Source organism: Ovis aries, chromosome X, assembly GCF_016772045.2.
Source record: "Ovis aries strain OAR_USU_Benz2616 breed Rambouillet chromosome X, ARS-UI_Ramb_v3.0, whole genome shotgun sequence".
NCBI classification, from domain to species: domain Eukaryota; kingdom Metazoa; phylum Chordata; class Mammalia; order Artiodactyla; family Bovidae; genus Ovis; species Ovis aries.
Window position 1 is genome coordinate 46,964,739 of NC_056080.1, and position 27,701 is coordinate 46,992,439.

At 40.0% G+C, this 27,701-nt stretch overlaps 1 protein-coding gene across 4 annotated transcripts in view; it reads right to left on the reverse strand.

Annotated features, from left to right (window-relative positions):
* Positions 1-281: 281 nt before the first annotated feature.
* The window catches only part of ZC4H2 (zinc finger C4H2-type containing), a 77,045-nt gene continuing 49,625 nt past the window's right edge, over positions 282-27,701 (reverse strand). For 2 of the 4 annotated variants that reach the window (XM_060407423.1, XM_060407424.1), the window contains 3 exons: positions 26,316-26,487; positions 24,308-24,480; positions 16,583-23,485 (listed from right to left, as the gene is read on the reverse strand). In XM_060407423.1, the coding sequence (XP_060263406.1) occupies positions 23,140-23,485; positions 24,308-24,480; positions 26,316-26,487 (691 nt within the window). In that variant the 3' untranslated portion in view covers positions 16,583-23,139. Of the gene's footprint in view, positions 1,725-16,582; positions 23,486-24,307; positions 24,481-26,315; positions 26,488-27,701 lie in introns of those variants that run through there. The other 2 variants (XM_004022032.5, XM_004022033.5) reach the window with 2 other exon arrangements.

Genomic DNA, 27,701 nt, shown 5'->3' on the forward strand with positions numbered 1-27,701 from the left:
TTCAGTTTACATTTTTGGAAAATGGCAATAAGAATACTTAGCTTGAGATGTTGTTTTGAAAATCAATTCAATCGTTTATACAAAGCATCTTACATAGAGACCTGACACAGAGTAGGCACTGAATAAATGGAAATTATTATAAAATAGGGCAAATTATTATGCAGTGATGCTCCTGATATTCTTATTTATACGGTAGAATAAAGAAGAGTGAAGAAGAGCTACCCAGAAGGGGAAAGGGCATTACATCTTTTCTATTACCTGGCACTAGTAAGCACTGAGTATTTATTCCAATGAACAAATGTTTATTTAAAAGAATTTGTACAGACATAATGCTCTTACTTTCAGAGAGCAGAGGAACCTTCTATATATTATGAACACACAGACACTGTGGTAACTTAAAAGTACAGTTAAGAAAGGAAGGAAAAATATCCTCCCCCACCCAGCCAGGGCCTGATACCTGAAGCCAACAGTTTTTTCAGTCAGTCCCCATCCCATCCCTTAAGTTTAAGAGGAAGAGGTGTAGGGCTTAGGGGAAACTGGAATCTTTTCTTCTCAGAGGGAAAGTCACCTGCAAAATTCACTGGAAAGGGAGTCACCAAAAGCTGACCTGAGCTGAGGCTGCCTTAGAGAAGAGAGCCAACCCAAGAGAGGGAGGGATGACTGAAGTAGACGTCTCACCTACCTGCATGGTAGTGACTGGCATTCACTTGAATCACAACCCGTTACTCTGAACTCTAAGATACACCATTGGAGTAAAGTGTTAAAAGGTTTTGAACAAAAAGTAACACAAATGTCATCCTGGAGTCTCTCCAGCCTAACACAGCCCCTAAAGCAGAGCCCTCAGACTTAGGAAACAAATTAGGCAGGACTTGCAGAGTAGGTCTGGCTCCTTGATTTCACTGTGGGGAACATCTACTACTAATTTTCGAAAGCTAGGGTTATTATTGGAGAAAAGTCCACAGATTTTAGGGTTCTCAGACACATAACCTGGTACCTGAGAACTTTAGTATATCTGGGAAACTGTCAGGGTAGGGGGTAATGGGGTGGTAAACTCTAATAAAACAGCTAGGCCTCCCAAATTAATACAAAAAGGAGAGCTTGTCCAAGCTGCCTCTGGCCCTTGAGGATGAGATGAGGGTGGGAGTGGGGGAGATATATGCACCAAACCTACTGGAAAGTCCAGAAAAAAGAATGTTGTCCCTTCAGAGCCTAATGTAAAAGTACAGGGAGCGGAAACACTGGAACCTTCACCTGAAAAAAGATATGGGACTACTCAGCCCTCAGGCCTTAGGCACTAGGCCTCAGAAGCAAGAGACAGAGAATCACATCTGGGATTTCTGCCCTTCCTTTGTCTCCTAACAAGGGCAGGGGTTAAAATGTGGGTGAGAGAGAAGGGATCTTTAGACACAACTGTCATTAGCATCTGAACAACATCTCTTCCTAAACCAGAAAGTCTGACAGCAGAAAGAAATAAAAGCAAAGTGAAAGGGGGGTTGTGCTTCTATCACATTAAATAGAAGTGGGGAAGGGTTCTTTCACATGGAGACATCAATCACTCTGGTCAAGGGGAGGGGTTATGAGCTGCAGAGCTCTAAGTGTTCTCCCTCTCTTCATTCATCCTGCTTCCGTTTTGGCTTTTTGGGATTCCTGGACCGACTCTTGGCTTTGCACAGAGGGCATATAGGTGCATTCCGGTGAATTTGTTGATGACATGACAGGCAGGCCTGGTGAGAGACAGACAAAGAAAGTTAGTGGTCAGATTCTTCCAGGCCATGGTTCATCCTTCTGATCTCCCAGGGCTCCAAAAGCAGTTATGATTTCCTGTTAGGAAGGAGCAGAAATCAATGAGTGAGACCCAAGTAGGGAGATCTGTGCTGGATGTAAGGGATGTAATGGATATAAGGGAGTGAGATTCAAAGAGGGGTATTTAGGAAGAATATCCAAAACTTGGCAATAAGGCAAAATGTGAATTGTATACCCATTAAGCATTATACTGGAGCATGGTCTATCAGGCCCACTCAAAGATTATTTAATTCTCCAGGACAGGTATCAGTAAACTTTTTTTGTAAAGGCCAAGATAATAAATATTTTAGACCTTTTCAGGTCATATGATTTTAATTGCAACCATCAGCTCTGTTTCACATAAAAGAAGATATAGACAATAGATAAACAAACAGGCATGTCTGGGGGCCAATAAAATTTTATTTACAGAAACAGGAAACAGGTCACACTTGGCTTGTGGGTTCTGGTTTGCTGACCCATCCTCCTTTTGACAATTTACTACTTTTTTTTTTAAATGATGTATAGTTGATTTGTAATGTGTTAATTTTTGGTGTGCAACAAAGTGATATATATATATATATATGTATATATATATATATGTATGTATGTATATATGCGCATATATATGTGTGTGTGTGTATATATATATGTGTGTGTTTCATGTTATTTTCCATTATGCTTTATTACAGGATATTGGATATAGTTCCCTGTGGTATGGAGTAGGACTTTGTTGTTTACCTATTTTATATACAGTAGTTTGTGTCTGCTAATCCCAAACTCTTAATTTATCCCTGTCCCATCCCCTTTCCACTTTGGTAACCATGATTTTGTTTTCTATGTCTACGAGTCTGTTTCTGTTTTGAAAGTAAGTTCATTTGTTATCATATTTTAGATTCCACATATAAGTGATATCACATGGTATTTGTCTTTGTCTGACTTCACTTAGTAATTTAATGTCTAGGTGTATCCATGTGGCTGCAAGTAGCATTCAGTTCAGTTCAGTTGCTCAGTCATATCCAACTCTCTGCAACCCCATGGACTGCAGCATGCCAGGCTTCCCTGTCCATCACCAACTCCTGGAGCTTGCTCAAACTCATAGCCATCGAGTCAGTGATACCATCCAACCATTTCATCCTCTGTTACCCCCCTTTTCTTCCTGCCTTGAATCTTTCCCAGCATCAAGGTCTTTTCCAACGAGTCAGTTCTTTGTATCAGGTGGCCAAGGGATTGGAGTTTTAGCTTCAGCATTAGTCCTTCTAATGAATATTCAGGACTGATTTCCTTTAGGATTGACTGGTTTGATCTCCTTGAAGTCCAAGCAGCATTACTTCTGGCTGATAGCATTCCACTGTATACATGTACCACATCTTCTTTATCTATTCATCTGTCGATGGGCATCTAGGTTGCTTTCATGTCTTAGCTATTGTAAGTAGTGCTGCCATTAACATTGTAGTGCATACATCTTTTGGAATTAGAGTTTTCTCTGGGTATATGCCCAGGAGTCATATTGCAGGATAATATGCCAGCAAATTTGGAAAACTCAGCAGTGGCCACAAGACTGGAAAAGGTCAGTTTTCATTCCAATCCCAAAGAAAGGCAATGCTAAAGAATGCTCAAACCACCGCACAATTGCACTCATCTCACATGCTAGTAAAGTAATCCTCAAAATTCTCTAAGACAGGCTTCAGCTGTACGTGAACTGTGAACTTCCTGATGTTCAAGCTGGTTTTAGAAAAGGCAGAGGAACCAGAGATCAAATTGCCAACAACCGCTGGATTATGGAAAAAGCAAGAGAGTTCCAGAAAAACATCTACTTCTGCTTTATTGACTATGCCAAAGCCTTTGACTGTGTGGATCACAATAAACTGTGGAAAATTCTAAAAGAGATAGGAATACCAGACCACCTGACCTGCCTCTTGAGAAATCTGTATGCAGGTCAGGAAGCAACAGTTAGAACTGGACATGGAACAACAGACTGGTTCCAAATAGGAAAAGGAGTACGTCAAGGCTGCATATTGTCACCCTGCTTACTTAACTTCTATGCAGAGTACATCATGAGAAATGTTGGACTGGAAGAAACACAAGCTGGAATCAAGATTGCTGGGAGAAATATCAATAACCTCAGATATGCAGGTGACACCACCCTTATGGCAGAAATTGAAGAGAAACTAAAAAGCCTCTTGATGAAAGTGAAAGAGGAGAGTGAAAAAGTTGGCTTAAAGCTCAACATTCAGAAAATGAAGATCATGGCATCCTGTCCCATCATTTCATGGAAAATAGATGGGGAAACAGTGGAAACAGTGTCAGACTTTATTTTTTGGGGCTCCAAAATCACTGCAGATGGTGACTGTAGCCATGAAATTAAAGGACACTTACTCCTTGGAAGAAAAGTTATGATCAACCTAGATAGTATATTCAAAAGCAGAGACATTACTTTGCCAACTAAGGTCCGTCTAGTCAAGGCTATGGTTTTTCCAGTAGTCATGTATGGATGTGAGATTTGGACTGTGAAGAATGCTGAGCGCTGAAGAATTGATGCTTTTGAACTGTGGTGTTGGAGAAGACTCTTGAGATTCCCTTGGACTGCAAGGAGATCCAACCAGTCCATTCTAAAGGAGATTGGCCCTGGGATTTCTTTGGAAGGAATGATGCTAAAGCTGAAACTCCAGTACTTTGGCCGCCTCGTGCGAAGAGTTGACTCATTGGAAAAGACTTTGATGCTGGGAGGGATTGGGGGCAGGAGGAAAAGGGGACGACAGAGGATGAGATGGCTGGATGGCATCACTGACTCGATGGACGTGAATCTGAGTGAACTCTAGGAGTTGATGATGGACAGGGAGGCCTGGCGTGCTGTGATTCATGGGGTCGCAGAGTTGGACACGACTGAGCAACTGAACTGAACTGAACTGAACTGATGGTAACACACATTTTAGTTTTTAAAGGGATTTCCATACTGTTCTACATAGAGGATGTGCCAATTTACATTCCCACCAATATTTCAGGAGGGTTCTCTTTTCTCCACACACTCTTGAGCATTTGCTATCTGTAGAATTTTTAAAATATTTTTTTAATTGAAGGATAATTGCTTTACAGAATTTTGTTTTCTGTCAAACCTCAACATGAATCAGCCATAGGTACACATATATCCCTGCCCTTTTGAACCTCCCTCCCATCTCCCACCTCATCCCACAGCTCTAGATTGATACAGAGCCAGTGTTTGGTTGCCTGAGCCATACAGCAAATTCCCGTTGTCTATCTATTTTACATATGGTAATGTAAGTTTCCATGTAACTCTTTCCATACATCTCACTCTCTCTTCCCCGCTCCCCAAATCCATAAGTCTATTCTCTATGTCTGTTTCTCCACTGTTGCCTGGAAAATAAATTCTTCAGTGCCATTGTTTCTAGATTCCGTATATATGTATTAGAATACAGAATTTATCTTTCTCTTTCTGTCATACTTCACTCTGTATAATAGGTTCTAGTTTCATCCACCTCATCAGAACTTACTCAAACGTGTTCATTGTTATGGCTGGGTATTGTGTATATATACCACAATTTATTTATCCATTCATCTATTGATGGACATCTAGGTTGCTTCCATGTTCTAGCTACTGCAAATAATGCTGCAGTGAAAAATGGTATACATGTGTCTTTTTCAATTTTGGTCTTATCAGGGCATATGCCTAGGAGTGGGATTGCTGGGTCATATGGTGGTTTTATTCCTAGTTTTTAAAGGAATCTCCATACCGTCTTCCATAGTGCCTGTATCAATTTACATTCCCACCAACAGTGCAAGAGCATTCCCTTTTCTCCACACAGTCTCCAACATTTATTGTTCGTAGACTTTTTGATGATGGCTATTCTGACCAGTGTGAGGTGATATCTCATTGTAGTTTCGATTTGCATTTCTCTAATAATGAGCGATGTTGAGCATCTTTTCATGTGTTTGTTAGCCATCGGTATGTCTTCTTTGGAGAAATGTCTGTTTAGGTATTTTTCTCACTTTTTGATTGGGTTGTTTGTTTTTCTGGCATTCAGTTGTATGACCTGTTTGTATATTTTGGAAATTAATCTTTTGTCAGTTTTTTCATTTGCTATTATTTTCTCCGATTCTGAGGGCTGTCTTTTCACCTTGCTTATAGTTCCCTTTCCTGAGAAAATATTTTAAGTTTAATCAGGTCCCACTTCTTTACTTTTGTTTTTCTTTCCATTACTCTAAGAGGTGGTTTTTAGAGTAATGGAACCTCTTGAGAAACCTGTATGCAGGTCAGGAAGCAACAGTTAGAACTGGACATGGAACAACAGACTGGTTCAAAATAGGAAAAAGTATAAGTCAAGGCTGTATATTGTCACCCTGCTTATTTAACTTATATGCAGCGTTTATCATGAGAAATGCTGGGCTGGAGGAAACACAAGCTGGAATCAAGATTGCCAGTAGAAATATCAATGACCTCAGTTATGCAGATGACACCACCTTTATGGCAGAAAATGAAGAAGAACTAAAGAGCCTCTTGATGAAAGTGAAAGAGGAGAGTGAAAACGTTGGCTTAAAGCTCAATATTCAGAAAACTAAGATCATGGCATCCTTTCCCATCACTTCATGGCAAATAGATGGGGAAACAGTGGAAACAGTGGCTGAATTTATTTTTGTGGGCTCCCAAATCACTGCAGATGGTGATTGCAGCCATGAAATTAAAAGATGCTTGCTCCTTGGAAGGAAAGTTATGACCAACCTAGACAGCATATTGAAAAGCAGAAACATTACTTTGCCAACAAATGTCCGTCTAGTAAAGGCTATGGTTTTTCCAGTAGTCATGTATGGATGTGAAAGTTGGACTATGAAGAAAGGTGAGCGTTAAGGAATTGATGCTTTTTAGCTGTGGTGTTAGAGAAGACTCTTGAGAGTCCCTTGGACTGCAAGGAAATCTAACCAGTCTATCCTAAAGGAGATCAGTTTTGGGTATTCATTGGAGGGATTGATGTTGAAGCTGAAGTCCCAATACTTTGGCCACCTGATGCAGGGAGCTGACTCATTTGAAAAGACTCTGATGCTGAGAAAGACTGAGGGCAGGAGGAGAAGGGGACGACAGAGGATGAGATGGTTTGATGGCATCACTGACACAATGGACAAGAGTTTGGGTGTATTCTGGGAGTTAGTGATGGACAGGGAGGCCGGGCGTGCTGTGGTTCATGAGGTCGCAAAGAGTTGCACACGACTGAGTGACTGAACTGAACGGAAGAGGTGGTTCATAGAGGATCTTGCCTTGATTTATGTCATCGAGTGTTCTGCCTATGTTTTCCTCTAGGAGTTTTATAGTTTCTGGTTTTACACTTAGGTCTTTAATCCATTTTGAGTTTATCTTTGTGTATGGTGTTAGTAAGTGTTCTAATTTCATTCTTTTACATGTAGCTGTCCAGTTTTCCAAGCACCATTTATTGAAGGGGTTATCTTTGCCCCATTGTGTTTTCTTGCCTCCTTTGTAAAAAATAAGGTACCCATATGTGCATGGGTTTATTTCTGGGCTTTCAGTCTTATTCCATTGGTCTATATTTCTCTTTTTGTGCCAGTATCATACTGTCTTGATGACCATAGCTTTGTAGTATAATCTGAAGTCAGGAAGGTTGATTGCCCCAGCTCCATTCTTCTTTCTTAAGACTAATTTGGCTATTCGGGGTCTTTTGTGTTTCCATATGAATTTTGAAATATTTTTTCTAGTTCTGTGAAAAATGCCATTGGTCATTTGAGAGGGGAAACACTGAATCTGTAGATTGCATTTGGTAGTATAGTCATTTTCACAACATTGATTCTTCCTACCCAGGAAAATGGAATATCTCTCTATGTCATCTTTGATTTCTTTCATTAGTGTCTTATAATTTTCTGTGTACAGTTCTTTTGTTTCCGTAGATAAGTTTATTCCTAGATGTTTAATTCTTTTTGTTGCAATGGTGAATGGGATTGATTCCTTAGTTTCTATTTCTGGTTTTCCATTGTTAGTATATAGAAATGCAAGTGATTTCTGTGTATTGATTTTGTATCCTGCAACTTTGCTAAATTCAGTGATTAGCTCTAGTAATTTTCTGATACTATCTTTAGAGTTTTCTATGTACAGTATCATGCCATCTGCATACAGCGAGAGCTTTATTTCTTCTTTTCTGATCTGGATTCATTTTCTTTTTCTTCTCTGATTGCTGTAGCTAGGTCCTCCAGAACTATGTTGACTAGTAGTGTTGGAGTGGATACCCTTGTCTTGTTCCTGATCTTAGGGGGAATGCTTTCAGTTATTCACCCTTGAGAATGTTTGCTGTAGGCTTATCATAACTGGCCTTTACTGTTGTGAGATAGGTTCCTTCTATGCCCAGCTTTTGAGGACTTTTAATCACAAATGGGTGCTGAATTTTTTTCAGAGGCTTTTTTTTTCATCTATTGAGATTATCATATGGTTTTTATCTTTCAATTTGTTCATATAGAATATCACACTGTTTGCTTTACATATATTGAAAAATCCTTGCATTCCAGTAATAAACCCAACTTGATCATGGTTTTTGAAATTTTGATGTGCTGCTGAATTGTTTACTAAAATTTTGTTGAGGATTTTTGCATCTCTGTTCATCAGTGATATTGGCCTGTAGTTTTCTCTTTTTGTGGCATCTTTGTCTGGTTTTGGTATCAGGGTGATGATGACCTCTTACAATGAGTTTGGAAGTGTTCCTTCCTCTGCAATTTTTTGAAAGAGCTTCAGAAGAATAGGCATTAGCTTTTCTCTAAATGTTTGATAGAAGTCTCCTGTGAAGCCATCTGGTCCTGGGCTTTCATTTTCTGGGAGATTTTTTTAAATCACAGCTTCATTTTCAGTGCTTGTAATTGGGTTATTCATAATTTCTATTTATTCCTGGTTCAGTCTTGGAAGATGAACTTTTCTAAGAATCTGTGCATTTCTTCCAGGTTACCCATTTTATTGCCATATAGTTGTTCATAGTAGTCTCTTATAATTCTTTGTATTTCTGCATGGTCTGTTGTAACGTCTCCTTTTTCAATTCTAATTTTGTTGATTTGATTATTCTTTCTTTTTTCTTGATGAATCTGGCTAAAGGCTTGTCAATTTTGTTTTTCTTCTCAAAGAACCAGGTTTTAGCTTTATTAATCCTTACTATTGTTTTTTTTTAATTGCTTTTTCATTTATTTCTGCTTGGATCTTTATGATTTCTTTCCTTCTAATATTTTTTTCTTTTTTTTCTCAGTTGTTTTAGGTGTAAAGTTACATTGTCTATTCAATGTTTTTTTGTTTGTTTGTTTGTTTCTTGAGGTAGGATTGTATTGCTATAAACTGTACTCTTAGAATTCCTTTTGCTGCATCCCATGGGTTTTGAATTGTGTGTTTGTATTGTCATTTGCTTCTAGAAATTTTTTGATTTCCCTTTTGATTTCTTCAGTAAACTGCTGGTTATTTAGAAACGTGTTGTTTAATCTCCATGTGTTTGTGTTTCTTACGGTTTTTTTTTTTTTTTTCTTGTAATTGATATCCAATCTCATAGCATTTTGGTCAGAGAAGATGCTTGATATGATTTCAATTTTCTTATTTACTGAGGCTTGATTTGTGACTCCATTCTGGAAAATGTTCCATGTGCACTTGAGAAGAAGTTGTATTCTTTTGCATTTGGATGAAATGTCCTGAAGATATCAATGAGATCTATCTCATCTAAGGTATCATATAAGACTTGAGTTTCCTTATTAATTTTGTTTTCATGATCTGCCCATTGGTGTGAGTGGGGTGTTAAAGTCTCCTACTATTATTGTGTCACTGTCAATTTCTCCTTTTATGTGTTAGTGTTTAATTTTTTTATGTATTCAGGTACTCCTATTTTGGGTGCATGCTGCTGCCAAGTCACTTCAGTCATGTCCAACTCTGTGCAACCCCATAGATGGCAGCCCACCAGGTTCCCCTGTCCCTGGGATTCTCCAGGCAAGAACACTGGAGTGGGTTGCCATTTCCTTCTCCAACGCATGTAACTGAAAAGTGAAAGTGAAGTCACTCAGTCATGTCTGATTCTTTGCGACCCCATGGACTGCAGCCTACCAGGCTCCTCTGTCCATGGGATTTTCCAAGCAACAGTACTGGAGTGGGGTGCCATCACCTTCTCCGTTTGGATCCATAGATATTTACAATTGTTTTGTCTTCCTTTTGGATTGATCCCTTGATCATTATGTAGTGTCCTTAATTCCTGTAATCTTCTTTATTTTAAGGTCTATTTTGTCTGATATGAGGATGGCTACTCCAACTTTCTTTTGCTTCCCATTTGCATGAAATATATTTTCCCATCATCTCACTTTCAGTCTATATGTGTCTTTAGGTCTCAAGTGGTTTCTTGTAGACAGTATATATATGGGTCTTTTTTAAAATCCATTCAGCCAGTCTGTGTCTTTGGTTGAAGCATTTAATCTATTTACACTTGAAGTAATTATTGATATATATGTTCCCATTGCCATTTTCTTAATCGTTTGGGGTCGATTTTGTAGATGTTTCTACTTCCCGTGTATTTCTTGGCTATATAATTTCCTTTAACATTTGTTGTAAAACTGGTTTGGTGGTACTGAATTCTCATAACTTTTGCTTGTCTGAAAACCTTTTCATTTCTCCATCAATTTTTAAAAATTAATTAATTTTAATTGGATGATAATTACTTTAAAATATTGTAGCAGTTTTCCCCATACATTGACATGAATCAGACATGGGTGTACATTTGTTCCCCATCCTAAACTCCCTCCCACTTCCCTCCCCATCCCATCCCTCAGGGTCATCCCAGTGCACCAGCCCTGAGTACCCTGTCTCATGCATCAAACCTGGACTGGATATCTATTTCGCATATGATAATATACATGTTTCAGTGCTATTCTCTCAAATCATCTCACCCTCGCCTTCTCCCACAGAGTCCAAAAGACTATTCTTTACATCTGAGTCTCTTTTGGTGTCTTACATATAGGGTCATCATTACCATATTTCTAAATTCCATATATATGCATTAATATACTGTATTGATGTTTTTCTTTTGGACTTACTTCACTATAAATGTCAGACTTCCCTGGTGGCTCAGATGGTAAAAGAATCTGCCTACAATGCAGGAGACCTGGGTTTGATCCCTGTGCTGGGAAGATCCCCTGGAGAAGGAAATGGCAACCCACTCAAGTATTCTTGTCTGGAAAATCCCATGGACAGAGTAGGCTGGTAGGCTACAGTCCATGGGGTTGCAGAGTCTGACACAAGTGAGTGACTTCACTCACTATGTATAAGAGGCTCCTGTTTCATCCACCTCATTAGAACTGATTCAAATGCATTCTTTTTTAATAGCTGAGTAATATTCCATTACTGGCAAGCTGGCAGCTTGCTCTCCGCCACTGTGCTCCTGAGACCGAGCCTCCCCTGATCCTCTAGCCCTGGGATCGCAGCACCCTAAGGAGGCAGCATAGGTGAGGGGGCTAAGGTTGTGGAGCCTCAGGCCCGGCTGCCCAACAGAGACCAAGCTGGAACTGCTGCCACCCCAGATGACCATAGCAAAAGTGAGCAGTGGCTGCGTGGGTACAAGAGGGCTGAGAAGAGCTACTTACTCCACATTCAAGATTAGGAGGGGCTGATGTGAGGAGATACCCTTTGTCCAAGGTAAGGAGCAGTGGCTGCGCTCTGCTGGAGCAGCCGTGAAGAGATACCCCATGTTCAAGGTAACAGAAACCCAAGTAAGATGGTAGGTGTTGTGAGAGTCATCAGAGGGTAGACACTCAAATCATAATCACAGAAAACTAGTCAATCTGAACACACGGACCACAGGCTTGCCTAACTCAGTGAAACTAAGCTATGCCCTGTGGGGCCACCCAAGACGGGAGGGTCATGGTGGAGAGGTCTGACAGAATGTGGTCCACTGGAGAAGGGAATGGCAAACCACTTCAGTATTCTTACCTTGAGAACCCCATGAACAGTATGAAAAGGCAAAATGAAAGGATACTGAAAGAGGAACTCCCCAGGTCAGTAGGTGCCCAATATGCTACTGGAGATCAGTGGAGAAATAACTCCAGAAAGAATGAAGGGATGGAGTCAAAGCAAAAACAATACCCAGTTGTGGATGTGTCTGGTGATAGAAGCGAGGTCCAATGCTGTAAACAGCAATATTGCATAGGAATCTGGAATGTTAGGTCCATGTACCAAGGAAAATTGGAAGTGGTCAAACAGGAGATGGCAAGAGTGAACGTCGACATTCTAAGAATCAGTGAACTAAAATGGACTGGAATGGGTGAATTTAACTCAGATGACCATTATATCTACTACTGCGGGCAGGAATCCCTTAGAAGAAATGGAGTAGCCGTCATGGTCAGCAAAATCGTCCAAAATCCAGTACTTGGATGCAATCTCAAAAACGACAGAATGATCTCTGTTCATTTCCAAGGCAAACCATTCAATATCACAGTAACCGAAGCCTATGTTCCAGCCAGTAATGCTAAAGAAGCTGAATTTGAATGGTTCTATGAAGACCTACAAGACCTTTTAGAACTAACACCCCCCAAAAGATGTCTTTTTCATTATAGCTGACTGGAATGCAAAAGTAGGAAGTTAAGAAACACCTGGAGTAACAGGCAAATTTGGCCTTGGAATATGGAATGAAGCAGGGCAAAGGCTAACAGAGTTTTGCCAAGAGAATGCACTGGTCATAGCAAACACCCTCTTCCAACAACACAAGAGAAGACTCTACACATGGATGTCACAAGATGGTCAACACCAAAATCAGACTGATTATATTCTTTGCAGCCAAGATGGAGAAGCTCTATACAGTCAGCAAAAACAAGACTGGGAGCTGACTGTGGCTCAGATCATGAGTTCCTTATGGCCAAATTCATACTTAAAGTGAAGCAAGTAGGGAAAACCACTAGACCATTCATGTATGACCTAAATCAAACTCCTTATGATTATACAGTGGAAGTGAGAAATAGATTTAAGGAAATAGATCTGATAGATAGAGTGCTTGGTGAACTATGGACGGAGGTTCGTGATATCGTACAGGAGACAGGGATCCAGACAACCCCATGAAAAAAAATGCATAAAAGCATTACAAATAGCTGTGAAAACAAGAGAAGCAAAAAGCAAAGGAGAAAAGGAAAGATATTAGCATCGGAATGCAGACTTCCAAAGAATGGCAAGAAGAGATAAGAAAGCCTTCTTCAATGATCAATGCAAAGAAATAGAGGAAAACAATAGAATGGGAAAAACTAGAGGTCTCTTCAAGAAAATCAGAGATACCAAGGGAACATTTCATGCAAAGACGGGCTCGATAAAGGACAGAAATGGTCTGGACCTAACAGAAGCAGAAGATATTAAGAAGAGGTGGCAAGAATACACAGAAGAACTGTACAAAAAAGATCTTCATGACCCAGATAATCATGATGGTGTGATCACTCACCTAGAGCCAGACATCCTGGAATGTGAAGTCAAGTGGGCCTCAGAAAGCATCACTATGAACAAAGCTAGTGGAGGTGATGGAATTCTGGTTGACCTATTTCAAATCCTGGAAGATGATGCTGTGGAAGTGCTGCACTCAATATGCCAGCAAATTTGGAAAACTCAGCAGTGGCCACAGGACTGGAAAAGGTCAGTTTTCATTCCAATCACAAAGAAAGGCAATGTCAAAGAATGCTCCAACTACCGCACATTTGTACTCATCTCACACGCAAGTAAAGTAATGCTCAAAATTCTCCAAGCCAGGTTTCAGCAATAAGTGAACCATGAACTTCCAGATCTTCAAGCTCATTTTAGAAAAGGCAGAGGAGTCAGAGATCAAATTGCTGACATTTGCTGGATCATCAAAAAATGGAAGAGAGTTCCAGAAAAACATGTATTTCTGCTTTATTGACTTTGCCAAAGCCTTTGATTTTGTGGATTACAATAAACTGTGGAGAGTTATGAAAGAGATGTGAATACCAGACCACCTGATTTGCCTCTTGGGAAAACTGTATGCAGGTCAGGAAGCAACAGTCAGAACTGGACATGGAACAACAGACTAGTTCCAAATAGGAAAAGGAGTATGTCAAGGCTGTATACTGTCACCCTGATTATTTAACTTATATGCAGAATATATCATAAGAAATGCTGGGCTGGAAAGCACCAGCTGGAATCAAGATTGCCAGGAGAAATATCAATCACCTCAGATATGCAGATGACGCCATTCTTATGGCACAAAGTGAAGAAGAATTAAATAGCCTCTTGATGAAAGTGAAATGAGGAGAGTGAAAAAGTTGGCTTAAAGCTCAACATTCAGAAAACGAAGATCGTGGCATCTGGTCCCATCACTTCATGGGAAATAGATGGGGAAACAGTGGAAAGAGTGTCAGACTTTATTTTGAAAGTGAAAGTGAAGTCGCTCAGTCGTGTCCGACTCTTTGTGACCCCATGCACTGTAGCTTACCAGGCTCCTCAGTCCATGGAATTTCCAGGAAGAGTACTGGAGTGGGTTGCCATTTCCTTCTCCAGGGGATCTTCCCAACCTAGGGATTGAACCCAGGTCTCCTGCACTGCAGACAGACGCTTTACCATCTGAGCCACCAGGGAAGCCCAGTAGCTCCAAAATCACTGCAGATGGTGATTGCAGCCATGAAATTAAAAGATGCTTACTCCTTGGAAGGAAAGTTATGACCAACCTAGATAGCATATTCAAAAGCAGAGAGATTACTTTGCTAACAAACTTCTGTCTAGTCAAGGCTATGATTTTTCCAGTGGTCATGTATGGATGTGAGAGTCGGACTGTGAAGAAAGCTGAGCACCAAAGAATTGATGCTTCTGAACTGTGGTGTTGGAGAAGACTCTTGAGAGTCCCTTGGACTGCAAGGAGATCCAACCAGTCCATTCTAAAGGAGATCAGCTCTAGGTGTTCTTTGGAAGTACTGATGCTAAAACTGAAACTCCATTACTTTGGCCACCACATGTGAGGCGTAGACTCATTTGAAAGAGATTCTGACGCTGGGAAGGATTGGGGGCAAGAGGAGAAGAGGACCACAGAGGATGAGATGGTTGGATGGTATCACCGACTCGATGGACATGAGTTTGGGTGAACTCTGGGAGTTGGTTTAGGACAAGGAGGCCTGGTGTGCTGCAGTTCATGGGGTCGCAAAGAATCGGACATAACTGAGTGACTGAACTGAACTGAATATTCCATTGTGTATATGTATCACAGCTTTCTTATCCATTTGTCTGCCAATGGATATCTAGGTTGCTTCCATGTTCTGACTGTTGCAAACAGTGTTGTGATGAACATTGGGGAACACATGCCTCTTTTAATTCTGGTTTCCGCAGTTTGTATGCCCAGCAGTGGGATTGCTATGTAGTATGGCAGTTCTACTTCTAGTTTTTTCAGGAATCTCCACACTGTTCTCCATAGTGGCTGTACTAGTTTGCATTCCCACCAAAAGTGTAAGAGGGTTCCCTTACCTCCACACCCTCTCCAACATTTATTTTTTGGAGACTTTTTGATAGCAGCCATTCTGACCAGCCTGACATGGTACCTCATTGAGGTTTTGTTTGCATTTCTCTAATAATGAGTGATGTTGAGCATCTTCTTCATGTGTTGTTTGTCATCTATATGTCTTCTTTGGAGAAATGTCTGTTAAGTTCTTTGGTCCATTTTTGATTGGGTCATTTATTTTGTGGAATTGAGCTTCAGGAGTTTCTTGTATATTTTTGAGATTAATTTGTCAGTTGCTTCATTTACTATTATTTTCTCTCATTCTGAAGGCTGTCTTTTCATCTTGCATATAGTTTCCTTCATTTTGCAAAAGTTTTTTAAGTTTAATTAGGTCCCATTTGTATATTTTTGCTTTTATTTCCATTACTCTGGGAGGTTGGTCATAGAGGGCCCTGCTGTGGTTTATGTCAGAGAGTGTTTTGCCTATGTTTTCCTCTAGGAGTTTTATAGTTTCTGGTCTTACATTTAGATCTTTAATTCATTTTGAGTTTATTTTTATGTATGGTGTTAGAAAGTGTTCTAGTTTCATTCTTTTACAAATTGTTGACCACTTTCCCCAGCACCACTTGTTAAAGAGATCGTCGTTTCTCCATTGTATATTCTTGCCTCCTTTGTCGAAGATAAGGTATCCATACATGCGTGGATTTATCTCTGGGCTTTCTATTTTGTTCCATTGATTGATATTTCTGTCTTTTGTGCCAGTACCATACTGTCTTGTTGACTCCAGCTTTGTAGCTTAGTCTGAAGTCATGCAAGTTGATTCCTCCAGTTTCATTCTTCCCTGTCAAGATTGCTTTGGGCATTTGAGGTTTTTTGTATTTCCGTACAAATTGTGAAATTGTTAGTTCTATTTCTCTGAAAAATATCGTTGGTAGCTTGACAGAGATTCCATTGAATCTATAGATTGCTTTGGGTAGTATACTCATTTTCACTATATTGATTCTTTCAATCCATTAACATAGTATATTTCTCCATCTATTTGTGTCCTCTCTATTTCAGCAGTGTTTTATAGTTTTCTACATATAGGTGTTTTGTTTCTTTAGGTAGATTTATTTCTAGGTATTTTATTCTTTTCATTGCAATGATGAATGGAATTGTTTCCTTAATTTCTGTTTCTGTTATCTCATTGTTAGTATAGAGGAATGCAAGGGATTTATGTGTGTTAATTTTACATCCTCCACCTTTACTATATTCATTAATCAGCTCTAGTAATTATCTGGTGGAGTCTTTAGGGGTTTCTATATAGAGGATCATGTCATCTGCAAATAGTGAGAGTTTTACTTCTTCTTTCCAATCTGGATTCCTTTTATTTCTTTTTCTTCTCTGATTCCTGTGGCTAATACTTCCAAAACTATGTTGAATAGTAGTGCTGAGAGTGGGTGCCCTTGTCTTGTTTCTGACTTTAGGAGAAATGCTTTTAACTTTTCACCATTGAGGATAATATTTGTTGTGGGTTTATCATATATGGCTTTTATTATGTTAAGGTATGTTCCTTCTATTCCTGCTTTCTTGAGGGTTTTTTTCTTTTTATGATAAATGGATATTGAATTTTGCCAAAGACTTTCTCTGCATCTATTGAGATAATCATATGGTTTTTAATCATTCAATTTGTTAATGTAGTGTATCACATTGATTGATTTGCACATATTGAAGAATCCTTGCATCACTGGGATGAAACCCATTTGGTCATGATGTATGATCTTTTTTATATGTTGTTGGATACTGTGTGCTAGGCTTCTGTTAAGGATTTTTGCATCTATGTTCATCAGTTATATTGGCCTGTAGTTTTCTTTTTTTGTGGCATCTTTGTCAGGTTTTGGTATTAGGGTGATGGTGGCCTTATAGAATGAGTTTGGAAGTTTACCTTCCTCTGTAATTTTCTGGAAGACTTTGAGTAGGATAGGTGTTAGAAAGTGAAAGTGAAAGTGAAGTCACTTAGTCGTGTCCAACTCTTTGCGACCCCATGCACTGTAGCCTACCAGGCTCCTCAGCCCATGGAATTTTCCAGGCAAGAATCAGCTCTTCTCTAAATTTTTGGTGGAATTCAGCTGTGAAGCCGTCTGGTCCTGGGCTTTTGTTTGTTAGAAGATTTCTGATTACAGTTTTGATTTCTGTGCTTGTGATGAGTCTAAGATTTTCTATTTCTTCCTGGTTCAGTTTTGGAAATTTATACTTTTCTAAGAATTTGTCAGTTTCTTCTTAGTTGTCCATTTTATTGGCATACAGTTGCTTTGATTCTTCTTCCTTGTTTTCTGGATAAGTCTGGCTAATGGTTTGTCAATTTTACTTATCTTCTTAAAGAACCAGCTTTTGCCTTTGTTGATTTTTTGCTATGGTCTCCTTTTTTCTTTTAAATTTATTTCTTGCCCTCGTTTTTATTATTTCTTTCCTTCTAGTAACCCTGGGGTTCTTCATTTCTTCTTTGTATAGTTGATTTAGGTGTAGAGTTAGATTATTTATATGATTTTTATCTTGTTCCTTGAGGTAAGCTTGTATTGCTGTGAATCTTCCCCTTAGCACTACTTTTTACTGAATCCCATAGGTTTTGGATTGTCGTGTTTTCATTTTCATTTATTTCAATGCATATTTTGATTTCTTTTTTGATTTCTTCTGTGACTTGTTGGTTATTCAGAAGCATGTTGTTTAGCCTCCATATGTTTGTAAATAGTTTTTTTTTTCATGTAGTTGACATCTAATCTTACCACATTGTGATCAGAAAGGAGGCTGGAAATGATTTCAGTTTTTTTTTTTTTTTTTTAATTTACGAAGACTAGATTTATGGCCCAAGATGTGATCTATCCTGGAGAACGTCCCATTTGCATGTGAGAAAAAGGTGAAATCCATTGTTTTGGGGCTGAAATTTCCTATAGATATCAATTAGGTCTAAGTGGTTTATTGTATCATTTAAAGTTTGTTTCCTTGTTAATTTTCTGTTTAGTTGATCTATCTGTACATGTGAGTGGGGTATTGAAGTCTTCCACTACTATTGTGTTACTGTTATTTTCCCCTTTCCCGTGTTAGCATTTGCCTTACATATTGCAGTGCTCCTATGTTGGGTACATATATATTTATAAATTTTATAAATTTTATATCTTCTTCTTAGAGTGATCCTTTGATCATCATGTAGTGTCCTTTGTCTTTTTTCACGGCCTTTATTTCAAAGTATATTTTATCTGATATGAGTATTGCTACTCCTGCTTTCTTTTGGCCTCCATTTGTGTGAAACATCTTTTCCCAGCCTTTCACTTTCAGTCTGTATGTGTCCCTAGGTTTGAGGTCAGTCTCTTGTAGACAGCATATATAGGGGTCTTGTTTTTGTATCCTTTCAGCCAATCTTTGTCTTTTGGTTGGGGCATTCAACCCATTTACATTTAAGGTAATTATTGATAAGTATGATCCCATTGCCATTTACTTTGTTGTTTGGGGTTCGAGTTTATACACCTTTTCTGTGCTTCCTGTCTAGACAAGATCCTTTAGCATTTGTTGAAGAGCTGGTTTGGTGGTGCTGAATTCTCTCAGCTTTTTGCGCTTTTGCTTATCTCTAAAGCTTTTGATTTCCCTTCATATTTGAATGAGATCCTTGCTGGGTACAGTAATCTGGGTTGTAGATTTTTCTCTTTGATCACATTAAGTACGTCCTGCCATTCCCTTCTAGCCTGAAGAGTTTCTATTGAAAGATCAGCTGTTATCCTTATGGGAATCCCCTGGTGTGTTATTTGTTGCTTTTCCCTTACTGCTTTTAATAGCTGCTGTTCATGTTTCATCTTTTTAAATTTTATTAATAAATTTGGTGTTTTGCTTTGGGTTTATCCTGTTTGGGACTTTCTGGGTTTCTTGGGCTTGGGTGGCTTCTTGCTTCTCCATTTTAGGGAAGTTTTGAACTATTTTCTCCTCAAGTAGTTTCTCATGGCCTTTCTTTTTGTCTTCTCCTGGGACTCCTATGATTCAAATTTTGGGACGTTTAACATTGTCCCAGAAATCTCTGAGGTTGTCTTCATTTCTTTTGATTCTTTTTTCCTCTGTGCTTCATTTATTTCCACTATTCTATCTTCCACCTCACTTATCCTATCTTCTGCCTCAGTTATTCTACTGTTGTTTCCCTCCAGAGTGCTTTTGATTACAGTTATTGTGTTATTCATTATTTATTGACTCTTTTATTTCTTCTAGGTCCTTACTAAACATTTCTTGCATCTTCTAAATCCTTGTTTTCAGACTATTTATCTGTAACTCCATTTTGTTTTGAAGATTTTGGATCATTTTTTATTATCATTTTTCTGAATTATTTTTCAGGTAGACTCACTATCTCCTCCTCTTTTGTTTGGTTTGTTGGGCATTTGTCATGTTTCTTTACCTGCTGAATATTTCTCTGTCTTTTTATCTTGTTTAGATTGCTGTGTTTGGGGTGGCCTTTCTGTATGCTGGAAGTCTGTGGTTCCTCTTTATTGTGGAGGTTACTTCCTGTGAGTGGGGTTGGACAAGTGGCTTGCCAAGTTTTCCTGGTTAGGGGAGGCTGCATCGGTGTTCTGGTGGGTGGAGCTGAATCTCTTCTCTATGGAGTGCAGCGAAGTGTCCACTAGTGAGTTTTTATGTGTCTATGGGTTTGGTGTGTCTTTTGGCTGCCTGTATTTTAATGTTGAGAGTTACGTTCCTGGATTGTTGGAGAATTAGCTTGGTATCTCTTGCTCTGAAACTTGTTGGCTCTTGGGTGTAGCTTGGTTCTAGTGTAAGTATGAGGCTTTTGGATTAGCTCTTGTTGATTCCCTGGTGTCTGGAGTTTTCTGGTGTTCTCAAGTTTTGGATTTAAGCCTCCTGCCTCTGGCTTTCAGTCTTATTCTTAGAGTAGCCTCTAGACTCCTCCATCCATACAGCACTGATGATAAAACATCTCCTTTAGAAGAGAATGGGCTGCCTTTCTGGGTGCCTGTTGTCCTTTGCCAGCGTTCAGAAGTGGTTTTGTGGAATTCGCTCAGGGTTCATATGATCTTTTGATGATTTTGTGGAGGAGAAAGTGATCTCCCCATCCTATTCCTCTGCCATGTTAGGACTGCCCCCAGATGGGATCCATAGCACAATGGAGATGACAAAGGGAAGATTAGTGAACTTGAAAATAGAGTAATAGAGGCTATATATAATCCAACCTTTGGGGCTTCCTTGGTAGCTCAGCTGGAAAAGAATCCGCCTGCAATGCTGGAGACCCTGGTTTGATTCCTGGGTCAGGAAGATCTGCCGGAAAAGGGATAGGCTAACCACTCCAGTATTCTTGGGCTTCCCTGGTGGCTCAACTGGTAAAGAATATGCCTGTAATGAGGGAGATCTGCCTGGGAGGGAGAAGATCAGCTCTTCCCAGCCACGCCCACCAGTGATGCAGCCTGGAGCCTTTCCATCAATTTTGAATGAGATCCTTGCCAGGTACTATAATCTTGGTTGTATATTTATCCATTTCAATACTTTAAATATATCCTGCCATTCCCTTCTGGCCTGCAAAGTTTCTCTTGAAAGACCAGCTATTAAGCATATGGGGTTTCCCTTGTATGTTACTTGTTGCTTCTCCCTTGCTGCATTTAATATTCTTTCTGCGTGTTTAGTCTTTGTCAGTTTGATTAATATGTGTTTTGGCATGTTTCTCCTTGGGTTTATCCTGTATGGGACTCTTTGTGCCTCTTGGACTAAATTGACTATTTTCTTTTCTATGTTGGGGAAATTTTCAACTATAATCTCTTCAAAAATTTTCTTATACCCTTTCTTCTTCTGGGATCCCTATAATTCTAATGTTGGTATTTGATATTGTCCCAGAAATTTCTGAGACTATCCTCAGATCTTTTCATCCTTTTTACTTTATTCTGCTTTTCAGAGGTTATTTCCACCATTTTGTCTTCCAGCTCATCTATTCATTTTTCTGCTTCAGATATTCTGCTATTGATTCCTTCTATTTTTAATTTCAGTAGTAGTGTTTTTTGTCTGTGTTTATTCTTTAATTCTTCTAGGTCTTTATTAATTGACTCTTGCATTTTCTCCATTCTGTCTTCAAGGTTTTTGATCATCTTGACTACCATTATTCTGAATTATTTTTCAGGTAGCTTGCCTATTTCCTCTTCATTTATTTGGACTTCTGTGTTTCTAGTTTGTTCCTTCATTGTGTAGTATTTCCCTGCCTTTTCATTATTATTATTTTTTTAACTTATTTTGTTTGAGGTCTCTTTTTCCCAGGCTTTGAGATTGAATTCTTTCTTCCTTTTTGTTTCTGTCCTCCTAAGTTTGGTCCAGTGGTTTGTGTAAGCTTCATATAGGGTGATATTGGTGCTGAATTTTTGTTTGTATTTTTTTCCTGTGATGGACAAGGCTGAGTGAGGTGGTAATCCTGTTTGCTGCTGATTTGGTTTGTATTTTTATTTTGTTATTTAGATGAGGCATCCTGCACAGGGTGCTACTGCTGGTGGAGTGATTCTTGGTCTTGTATTCAAGTGGTTTTCTTTGTGTGAGTTCTCACTATTTGATACTCCCTCGTGTTAGTTCTCTGGTAGTTTAGGGTCTTGGAGTCAGTGCTCCCACTCCCAAAGCTCAGGGCTTGATCTCTCTCCAAAGACCAGCCCATGTCCAATCTACCAAGAGGAATTTCACCCGAAATGAAAGGGCCTTTACTTGAGTTCCAAAAGCCAGTGTGCAAAAACACAGTGGAGATATCTGACTAAGTGGAACCTCGGTATTGCCTGCCATGTGGACAGGCCTCCTTGGATTGCAACAGATGATTAGAAGGTCTGTCCTTGGCAGTGGTCAGCAGAACTCTTGTAGAATTTTTAATGATGGCATTCTGGCCAGTGTGTGGTGATGCCTCATTGTAGTTTTTATTTGCATTTCTCTAATAATTAGTGATGTTGAGCATCTTTTCATGTGTCCATTGGCCTATGTGCCTATTGGTATATTTTCTTTGGAGAAATGTCTATTGAAGTCTTCTGTTTTTTGATGGGATTGCTTGTTTTGTTATTGATTGTATGAGCTATTTGTATATTTTGAGTATTAAGCCTTTGTCCCATCATTTGCAGATATTTCCTTCTAGTTCATATTTTGGCTTTTCATTTTTTGTTTATGGTTTCCTTTGTGGTGCAAAAGCTTATAAGTTTGATTAGGTCCCATTTGTTTATTTTTGCTTTTACTTCTATTGCCTTGGGAGACTGACCTAAGAAAACAATGGTATGACTTATGTCAGAGAATTTTTTGCCTATCTTCTCATCTAGGAGTTGTATGGTATCATGACTTATATCTAAGTCTTTAAGCCATTTTGAGTTTACTTTTGTGTGTGGTGTGAGGGAGTATTCTAATTTCATTCTTTTACATGTAGCTGTCCAGCTTTTCCAGCACCACTTGCTGAAGAGACTGTCTTTTCTCCATTGTGTAGTCTTTCTTCCTTGTTGAAGACATTGAACGTAGGTATGAGGGTTTACTTCTGGGCTCTCTATTCTGTTCCATTGAGTATAAATACTGTTCCATTACATATCATACTATTTGACTATTTACTATTGTTCAAGGTCCAGATTCTGTGACTTAATGTTAACAAGGCACAAATGGTTTTTGCCAAGTATAGATGCAAATTATGTGTGTTCCAAAGAAAAGGTAATCATAAAGATTACAGTTTTATTGCTCTATAGGACACTAACCATTTCTGGATTTAACACTGCAAACTTATTTCAGCATTCCTTTCCTTTCCTGACTATATAATTATCTGTTCCTCTAGTGCTTCTGGAACCAGATTTTTAATGCTGCTTGTTCCCTTGTTAATGATATACACTCAATACATATTTTATGAGTCATGTTTCTAGCTTTTTAAAAGTTATACTTTAGCAGAGCCCACTGACATTCCTGCATTCTAACTCTTCTGGGAAGGCAAGACCAGTGGGTCTCCTCTAGCACACACGACCCTTTCTTCTGTGTCCCAAACAAAAGCTGTTTTAGGAAGACCCCAAATAAGACCAAAGCCCCAGACCCAACCTTCTGTGGGGCTGCTTGAGGATACCTTGCTTCCTCCACAGTCAATACACAGCTCACTCACCTTCATAGGTGGGGGCTGCTGCCTGAAGGTGGCTGTCTGTCGAGTGTCCTGCTTCCTAGCCACTTGGAGTTGTTGGGCGGCAGCGGCTGCAGCGGCCAAGGATTCAGGGATCGGGGGCTCCTGAGGCTCTGTCTGCCACTCTGCTTTCTGTTTCTCAAAGTAACTTTGGAGAAAAGAAACACTAGCTGGATCATTCTGAAAGCAAGGATAATCTTACCCTTCTTAAGGACTCCATGCTACAGAATAAAGAGGGTTGGGCTGTGGCTCACTGTAAAAAGTTCCTGCACCCTCTCCAGCACAAGGTTCTTCTCCATGCATACTAGGCCCACTGTCTGTTGGGAAAGGTAATCTTCCTGCTCCCTGGCTCTGACAGACTCAGGAAAATCAAGAAATCACAGGGCTATCTAAGTTCTCAAAGGGCATTTGCCTACCCTCCACCCCAAGTTCCTCTGCAGCATTCCTATTAAGTGTCCTCAGGCCTCTGATGACATACCTGTAGGAATAAGAAGCTCATCACTTCCACAGGCAACCTGCTCTACCTTAAGGAAGTTTGCTTCCTTCTACTGAACTGAACTGTATGTCTCTTTAAAGTAAGCCTAATTCTTAACTCTGAATCTTAAGATAAAATTCTAAGCTAGTCCCTGGAGGCCAGGAAAGCTCACCCTTCTGTATTTTCAAAGGTTTCTGGACACCTCTTGTAGACCTTGACTTGACTTCTAGATCTTAAGGGTCACAGACACACAGACACATAAAGTCATAGACATAGTCCTATATTCTCAAAACTGCACAAAGAACTTTGAATGCCATCTAGTAATTCTAGTTTAATCATCTAACAGCCCAACACAGAGACTTACTCAAGGTAATGCAATAAGTCAACCACTGACTGGCCTGGGGCTATGACAGGCTTTATGTGTGTATATATACATATGTGCATGTGCACGCACATGTGTGTGTGTGTTGCAGGGACAGGAGGCAGGCAGCTTACTCCAAGGAGAGCTTCTCCTCCTCTTCACATAGGTCAGGGAGCCTCTGCAGGCCCAGAGTCATGCGCAGGGCATCCACATGTTCCTTCAGTGGCTTATACTCATCATGTAGCCGCCGGGTAGACTCTAGCAGCTTGTTTAGGTCATTCTCAGACTGTTTGATAGTGTTTTCCATCTGGAACACAGAATGAGGTAGGCACACAGAAAAAACTCCAAGATTCTCAGTGAGACTCTACAGCTGAGTGGTTAAAAGCACAGGTTCCAGAGCCAGACCAATCTATGATCAACTCCTCAACCCACCACATATTCTTTGTGACTCTTGTCAAGCTTCAGTTTCTTTATCTATGTAATGGTGATAATAATAGTACCTACCTCATATAATTTTGGTGAAGATTCAATGACTGAATTAATATAAGCTCTCAGTATAGGGGCTATCACAGAGTAAAGGCTCAGTTTTGTTTGTTGGTGTTTAGTTGCTATGCTGTGTCCAACTCTTTGCTACCCTATGGACTGTAGCCCACCAAGCTCCTCTGTCCATGGGATTTCCCAGGCAAAAATACTGGAGTAGGTTTCCATTTCCTTCTCCAGAGGATCTTCCTGACCCTGGGATCATACCCACACCTCCTGCATTGGCAGGCAGATTCTTTACTGCTGAGACACCAGGGAAGCCCCCAAAAGCTCAATAAAATGATAATTATTATTCAAATATAGAATGTTGAAGGTGGAATGGTCATTACACACACCACCACCATTTTACAGGTCAGAGAACTGAGACTCAGAGAGAAGGAACTTCCTCAGAGAAACGCTTCTTAGGAGCAAAGTCTAGAAAAAGCCTCAGGGCTTCTGTCTCCTAGGCCAGTGGCCCTTCTTCTAGATCAGTGTTTCCCAAAATGCAGTTACCAGATAAGCAGCATCAGCTGGGAACTCATTAGGAATGCAAGTTCTCAGGTACCATCCCCAGATATAAGCAAACAGAGATTCTTGGGTGGGGTCCAACAATCTGTGTTTTAATAGGACCTCTAGATGACTTATGAGGCATGTTCAAGTTTGAGACCCACTGGTCCAGATTTTCAGCCCCTTTGTGACTCATATCTCATTTTTTCTCTATCCTTGGTTAGCTGGTAGCAGAACTACCAAATCTTAATAAGACTCTCATATCCTGTGATCTCATGACACAGAAAATCCCAAGTAACTATTATTCAAATTGCATTCATATTTTCTTTAAGATCCTAGGCCTGGCAATATCAGGAAATAAATATTGCCAGATAAATGAGTTTCTGAAGTATGGAAACCTAGCTCCTTCAAATGTAATTTAAAAACAAAACTATTTCTCATTATCATAGGCTCTAAGGGTTGGAAAGAGCCTTACTGATCAGCACCTCCAATCTCCCTCCTGGTGAAGAAATCACCAATACCATTGCCCAGACAGGTGATCATCCAGACTGTGCTTTAATAACTCTAAAAAGTGGGAAACCTATCACCTTAGCAGGCAGTTCATTCCCCACATTCTAAGAGTCTCCAAAAGAGAGACTCAAATGAGGGAGCCCCAGCTTGATAGGCTGGCAAAGATGATTTGTTTGGCATAGTTGAAAGCTTTGGAGCCCTAAATTTAAGTTAGACCCCAGAGGCATCTGCCTGCTCAGTCCCCCCACCCAACCCCACCACCAGAGTCATCTGCCTGCTCTGCTTTTCCCCAAGGCTAGCTCTCAACTCCCAGAATCAGAGCACATCAGAGCTGAATAAGACCTCAGAAGTGGCTGAATCCCTCTCATGGCACAGAAAGGGAAAATGAGGCCCAGAGAGAAGGAACTTGTCCAGTTATACATAGTCAATCAGTGACAGAACAAGGGCTGGATCTCAGAACTCCTAGATTCTTCCATTTCACCATAGCCTGATGTCTACTCCCCTAAGTTGGCCACAGACACATCTTGAGGAGAGGTCACAGCACTCACTACAGCCTATTCCTCTGCAAAGTGCCCAAAAATAGGCTTCAGGCAGCCAGCCACATACCACATTGATATCAGCGTGGATGAGTCGGAGTTCCTCCACATGGGCCATCTTCTCCTGTAGCAGGAGGTCCATCTCCTGCTTGTATTCCTTCAGGTGCCTCTCCTCTGATTCAAGGGCCTCAAACTCAGCCTTCAAACGGGTTTTGATCTTTTCCATCTGCAGGGTCTTGTTCCTGCAGTCCCCCAAATGGAGGAAACAGATCAGCAGGAGGAGGAAGGAAAGGGGGAATGGAGTACAAAGTTAGGCCCTGAGCCAGGGCTATCTTGTTTAGTCATTTTTCTAAGTTTCCTTCTCTTTAGGCAGAAGCAACCTGAAGATATGCCCACAAAGGTAGGGGATTCTTCTAACATAAAAGCTCAGTGAGTCTCAAATGTGGGTAACTGAGTTCCTTGATGGAACATTTGCAATTGTGGGTCAGGTTTTAGCTGTTAGATTGATTCAAGGGAGAGTACCACTAGCATTTAGTGGACATGAGACAGAAATGCTAAACAGTCCCAATGAACAGTAAAGTCTCATAACGCATATCCAGAAAAAAAAAAACAAAACCCTCTAGATAAGCACTACCCAATACATTTTCTACAATGGAGGAAATCTTCTCTACCTATGCTTTATAATATAGTAGACACCAGGCACATGTAGCTTTGTTATTGCTCAGTCCCTCGGCCATGTCTGACACCTTATGACCCCAAGGATTGCAGGATGCCAGGTTTCCATCTTCTTCACTATTTCCTGGAGATTGCTCAAAGTCATGTCTATTGAATCAGTGATGCCATCCAACCATCTCATCCTCTCTTGTCCCCTTCTCCTCCTGTCTTCAATCTTTACCAGCATCAGGGTCTTTTCCAAAGAGCAAAATTGCATTAGGTGGCCACAGTATTGGAGCTTCAGCTTCACCATCAGTCCTTGCAATGAATATTCAAGGTTGATTTCCTTTAGGATTGACTGGTTTAATCTCCTTAAGGAATGCTCAAGAGTCTTCTCCAACACCACAGTTCAAAAGCATCAATTCTTCAGTGCTCAGCTTTCTTTATATTCCAAATCTCTCATCCATACATGACTACTGGAAAACCATAGCTTTGACTATATGGATATTTGTTGGCAAAGTAATGTCTCTACTTTTTAATATGACTAGGTTTGTCATAGCTTTCCTTCTAAAAGGCAAGTGTCATTTAATTTCATGGCTCCAGTCACCATCCACAGTGATTTTGGAGCCCAAGTAAATGAAACCTGCCACTGCTTCCACTTCTCTCCCTTCTATATGCTATAAAGTGGCAGATGCCATGATCTTAGTTTTATGAATGTTGGGTTTTTAGCCAGCATTTTCATTTTCCTCTTTCACTTTCAGCAAGAGGCTCTTTAGTTCTTCTTTGCTTTCTGCCATTAGGG